The sequence below is a fragment of the Chrysochloris asiatica genome, unplaced genomic scaffold (genome assembly GCF_000296735.1).
Source record: "Chrysochloris asiatica unplaced genomic scaffold, ChrAsi1.0 scaffold00028, whole genome shotgun sequence".
NCBI lineage: Eukaryota > Metazoa > Chordata > Mammalia > Afrosoricida > Chrysochloridae > Chrysochloris > Chrysochloris asiatica.
Genome location: NW_006408546.1, coordinates 19369570 through 19375472, shown reverse-complemented (window position 1 = coordinate 19375472; position 5903 = coordinate 19369570). Strand labels below are relative to the sequence as shown.

Below are 5903 nucleotides of genomic sequence, written 5' to 3'. Positions count from 1 at the left end.
ACACTCATATGTATCACGACCCTAGGGACCAAACCATGGACAGAATGTTTTAAGCCAATAAGAATCCCATCTTGCATTCATTAGAATGGTTCAGCTTCTGATTAAGTGGACCTCTCAGAGAATCCAGTGAACCGTCTTGGTCAATGAATGCAAGTCCATGTGTTCTCTGGAGAGGTAAGGCCAGCGTGCTGTGGCTTAATTCTCACCTTCATTGTTTATACCAAGAATAGATGTGACCATTATAATGCAATATTTACACAGTTCTGTTTCTTTTAGTTCAATTTCATTTCAGTTTATAAGCAATAAAATCCCTGCTGGCATGTCATTTAATTCTCTTCCCATGTTAATGATGATTCTGAAGTCCTTTACAGAAATGATTATATGATAATACCAAATCTGCTGGTGGATCCAAGAATCATTTACAGTAATGGGATTAAAATGATGCTCCCTGGGGTGTTCCTTCTTGTAATATGTGGTGTGGGGGCGGCAGGGGATCAGAGATCTGCTCGGTTTCATTTCACAGTACTAGCAAGTCCACACTAGGAACCTCTCAGAGGGAATGAACGTTTTTCAGCTCTGATACTGAGCTTTTAGGAAAACTAAGGAGTTCCTGAGCAGTTTGCAAACTAAATGGGCCTGTTGTTTCAACTAATGGAACATTCATAAAAGGATGGCATTAGAGGAGGTGGAAACCAGTGACTTTCTCTTTCAGTGCCTACTGCTACTCCTACATACGCAAATTGACATAGGCATGGGGTGGGGGTTGGGTATTGTTCAGAGGAGAGTCATTCTGTCTGTCTGCCTTGCAGCAGTGGTTCTTCCCTCCCTCCTATCAATATGTAATGTGTGCCTCGCTGTGTCAGGCACTGAGGGCATGAAGGTGAATGAGACAGCATCTCTGGAGACTGGGAACAGATGAGGGATTCAGTATCAGGGGCTGTTATGCGCATCTGTATGGGAAGCAGGATTGTGGGAGGAGGGCCTGGTTTTGTGGTACTCAAAATAAGAGGCAGGTGTCATCCCTACCTGGAGAATCAACAAAAACTTCTTAGAGGAAGTAATTGAACCAAGTCTTGAAAGATAAGTAGGTACTTCCTAAGCAGAAATGGGAGACGGCTTAGGAAAAGGTCATTCTAGGCAGATGGGGCCCTGAGAGGTAACTAGTCTTGGGACTTCAGATTGTTTGAGTTCAGCAAGGATGAGATGGACACATGTTTCTGCCATCCCTTCATGCCTTGCTTCACAGAACCAGAGAAGATAGAGGAGTCTTGACCAGACATTCCATCTTCTGCTTCCCCACCCTCCACCCCCAACCTCCTTTGCTCTGAGGTTGTTCTTTATGAGTACCTGATAACTCAGAGAAAGACCTCCGAGCATGGGGTGAAATTGTGGGGAGATAAATTTAGGCTCAATAATTAGAAAGAGCATTCTAACAATAATGGCTGCTAACTATTGAAATAGGCTACATTGCTAGGTAATGAACTCCTTATCAAATCTGTCCAAAGGACCAAAATCAGTTAAGTCAAGGCACAAAGGGACACCAAGTGTCTTGAATGCAAGTATGGTGGTGGTGGTTATGTGCCGTGGAGATGGTTCCGACTCACAGCGACTCTGTACAGGGTTTCCAAAGCTGTAAATCTTTACGGGAGCAGAAAGCCTCATCTTTCTTTTGCGTGACAGCTGGTAGTTTCAAACTGCTGACCTTGAGGTTAGCAGCTTGATTCATAATCACTATGTTACCAGATCTTTTTACTCCCCAGAGGCTTGGTGGAAGTCCTGAACTATTTACCCAGGCCTGAGTGAACGAGACATAAAGATATGGTGAATGTTTTGTATCTTAGCATCTTAGCATCATGGCAATGGACAAACAGTATGCCACAAAGTCAGGCATTTCCTTTTATTAGTTCTTAGAAGGCTCCTGTTGGAATAGCTCAGAGGTCTTAGGAGCATTCTTGTAAAAACTCATTGAAGACTGTGGAAGAAAAATACATATACAGATCTATGCATATACTTGTCTGTTTTGCGTTATATCCCTGAAAGGCAGCTGCTTTCTTTCTGAGAGACTCAAAAGCGCTTCTGGAGGGCAGACTGGATGTTCTTCAGCAGGCCCCACTTAGCTCGATTCTTTCCACGCCCATCTGGTGTTACCACCTGTAACGATAAGCAAAGAACTGTATACCAGCCATGGGAGAAACAGCACTTCCTGGGAAGCTGGCTCTTGCTGTGCACCAGGTACTGCACACTTTATCTCATTTCGTTCCTCAGACAAAACATACAAGGCAGGTGCCATGGGCTCCATTTTACAGATGAGAAACTGAGTTTAATAAGGAGTAGGCAGCTTTCGCAAAGTCCCACAGCTAACTGGTGGGGTTGGGATTCCTTGTACTAGGTTCTTCTTCCTTTAAGACAGCTCCTGTGAAAAGGAACATTTGTACAAAGCAAATGTTTCTAAACTACAGAGCTTTTAACTTGCAATGTTTGTATTCAAAGGGAAAGCATTAAAAAGAAAAATAAACAATATTAGCAAATGCATGTTTAGTATAACAATATTTACTGTCCATTTTAGGGAAACTAGGGCTGTATATAAGGTAAAGATCATAATATATGCATGTCTTCAGGTTCTCACTGTTGGGTAAAAATAGAGGTCATAATAAAGATAACGCTAATAGAAGCAATAGGAGTCCTGGTGTGGCACTGTGGGTTAATGAGCCAAACTGTGAAACTGTTTGAACTGCAAAGTTGGCAGTTCAAGCTCACCAGCTGCTCCTCTGAAACCCCCCCTATAGGGTTGCTATGGGTCAGTCAGCACCTACTCGACAAGGCTTAACAACAACAACAAAAATAGTATAAATAGTATAGGATATACACACAGAGCTATTGGAGGCGATGAGGAAGGGGATCAGAAAGGGTCAGGAACTGCCTCATTAAAAAAATGCAAGATTTGATTTCCATCTTGTAGTGAAGGCCTCCAGAGGTAAAGACTGTGAGGATTGAGGGGTGTCTATGAACAAGGGGTTCCAGAACAAAAGAAATTAGACTTGGAATACAAAAAGAATTGAAATGATAGTTTATATTCTCTTTCTTCCAGCTTCCCCAGGCTTAGATGGTTTCTCTAACTTCAAAAAAAGAGTGATAGGAAATATGAAAAGAGCGAAAGTTTCTCAGATTATTTTATGAAACTAATGAAGTATTGATTTTAGAACCAGATAAAAACAATGGAAATGTACTATAGTGAATTGCTCAGAATGTCTCTTCTAACGTTAGTCTTTGTGCGTCCCACAAAATGACTCTTTTCCTGCTGGGTCTGAGTAAGAAAAGGTGGGAAAAGATATTTATGGGAATTTGTGGTGTGATGGTGGGGTGGTGGGGTGCTGTTGAGCATACCTTAGCAAGCCTATATAGAGTTTCCAAGACAGTAAGTCTTTGTGGGAGCAGAAAGTTTCATCTTTGTCCCCCAGAGCCGTTGGTAGATTCAAACTGCTGACTTTGCAGTTAGCAGCCCAATACATAACCATCACGCTACCATGGCTGTGGATGTTAGCAGAGTCAAATGTATTTGTAAAAATTTGAAACTCTAGCATGGATATAAAATGAGCCATCTCCAAAGCAGGAGGGGTGGGGGATCACAATATCATCAAAGAAGAAGAGCCAGGAATAGAGTGCATTTTTTTGCACCCCAAGATTCCTAATCATTGAGCCACAGAAAGCTGTGACATCAGAGGAGTGACAAAGCAGCAGCAGAGCCCAGTACCAGAGCGTGAGACAGAGCAGGGGTCTTCCCGGCCCACGGAGCAAGTAAAGCTAAGTGGCTTTGGGCAGGAAGCTGGTTTGCAGAGTAGGGTGGTCCCAGGTACTTAACTGGGGGTGGAGGGTCTGGGTTTGCTAACTCAGAAAGTTAGATCCAAGTGCCTTCAAGCTGAGGCTTATGGTGGATTAGTTTGTCTTGTGGGCATTTATCTACAGTCCTAAAAAAGCTTCCTAACATTGGCAGGGCAGAGAGGATCCTGCTTTAGGAGAGACTGTCCTGACTGGAATAGCTGTACCCTGAGCATTTCTGACCTTGTGTTATAACCTGTTCAATATCCCTAATAAATCCCATAACTGTGAGTTCTATATGGCCACTGTATGAATTTTTGAACCGAGGTGTGAAGCATGTGCTGTTGCCACTTCTTTTTTTTTTTTTTTTTGCAATAAACAAACTATAGGTCCAGTTTACTTATGGCCATAAATGAAATACTTGAATATAAAATATAAGTGAATTGAAGCCAAATCTGTTTTTAAAAAATACATCATGATCGCATAGGGTTTATTCTATGAACGCAAATAGAGCTTAGCATTAGAAAAACCAGTCAATAAAATTCACTTAATTAATAATGGCTGTAAGGAGAAAAACTATGTGATTAGTTCCAATAATAGAAGCAAACTCTTAAGATTTACCTCTGCATGTGCAAATTTTCTTAGTAAACTAGAACTAGAAAAAAAATGTTCTGAATAAAGGTTATACACCATAAAAATGAAATCATAACTCAAAGGAAAAACTTGAAGATGAGAAGTAAGACAATGTTTTGTACTATTACTGATAGCATTGTGTTTAGTACTCAGGTCCCAGACATTGCTATAAAAAAAGGATTGGAAAGAAAGAGATAAAGCCATCATTATGTATAGCCAATAGAATAACGTATCTGGAAAGCAGAATCAACAGATAAGCTCTAAGGATAACAAGAGATTCATCAAAATTGTTGGACTCAAGATTAACCTAAAAACACCAATAGTTTTTTATTAATACCATCAATACACTAGAACATATAATCAAATAAAAATTTTTTTTACATCAATAAAATCTACAAATTATCTAATTTAAGCAGAAATGCATGGTTTCTCTACAGAATAATTTAAAATCCTAGTAAAGCATATAGAAGATTTTGTGAGTAAATGGCCATATGCAAAAATATCAGTTCTCTCCAAATTAATTAAGAGATTCAATGCCCTTCTAATAGCATTCTAGATGGAGTTATTTTATGAGGAATTCAATTGACCTACTCTGAAATTCACAGGGAGGAATAATTTATATGTTCAGCAAAAGAAACATTAAAAATGAAAGAAATGTAAGGGGGAGGCTTACCTTAGCAGTCTGTCAAAGCTGAGGTTTAAAAACAATAAAATAAGTGTGATGTTGACTTTAGAACAGACAAATACACCAAAGGATTAATGGAGTGTTCGGAGAGAGACCCTTAAATATATGATCTTGAATAAAAGGCCGAAGTGATACCCTTATTGTATATTAATGGAGAAAAGGCATTACAAGGTAAATAGTATTAAGAAAATTGCCTTACTAGATGGCAAAAAATTTCCTCCCTACCTAGCACTATGTGCAGAGGTAGACTCTGAGTGGATTAAAGAAATTTGAAATTTGAAATGTAAAACTCTATAGATAATAAATTTGAAAGGTGAAACTCTATAGTTAATGAACAAATGTATAGAAGGTTATTTTTGTGATCTAAGACTAGGGAAGCACTCCTTAAAGAAACTTTCAAAAGGTTAAACCATAAGGAAAAAGATAACTGATGAATTTGATCACACCAAAATTGGAGATTTCTGCTATTTCATGAAGTGCATTATGAATACAGGTAGTATACAAGTGTTAGAATGAAAGAAGATATTAACAATCTGTGATAGGATAATATCCATGCGCCTACAGGGAAGCCCAGTCAATACCACTATTATTCAAATGTATGCACCAACCACTAAAGCCAGTGAGGATGAAATAGAAGAATTCTACCAACTTATGAAATTGATCAAACATACAATCAAAATGTATTGATCATTACTGGTGATTGGAATGCAAAGTTTGGGAGCAAAGAGGAAGGATCAATAGTTGGAAAATATGGCCTTGGTGATAGAAA

At 39.3% G+C, this 5903-nt stretch overlaps 1 protein-coding gene across 1 annotated transcript in view; it reads right to left on the bottom strand.

Annotated features, from left to right (window-relative positions):
• Positions 1 to 2063: 2063 nt before the first annotated feature.
• Positions 2064 to 5903, bottom strand: part of TRIM42 (tripartite motif containing 42) — a 38133-nt gene continuing 34293 nt past the window's right edge. The window contains exon 5 of the mRNA XM_006846619.1: positions 2064 to 2151. Within this exon, the coding sequence (XP_006846682.1) occupies positions 2065 to 2151 (87 nt within the window). The 3' untranslated portion in view covers position 2064. The remainder of the gene's footprint in view (positions 2152 to 5903) is intronic.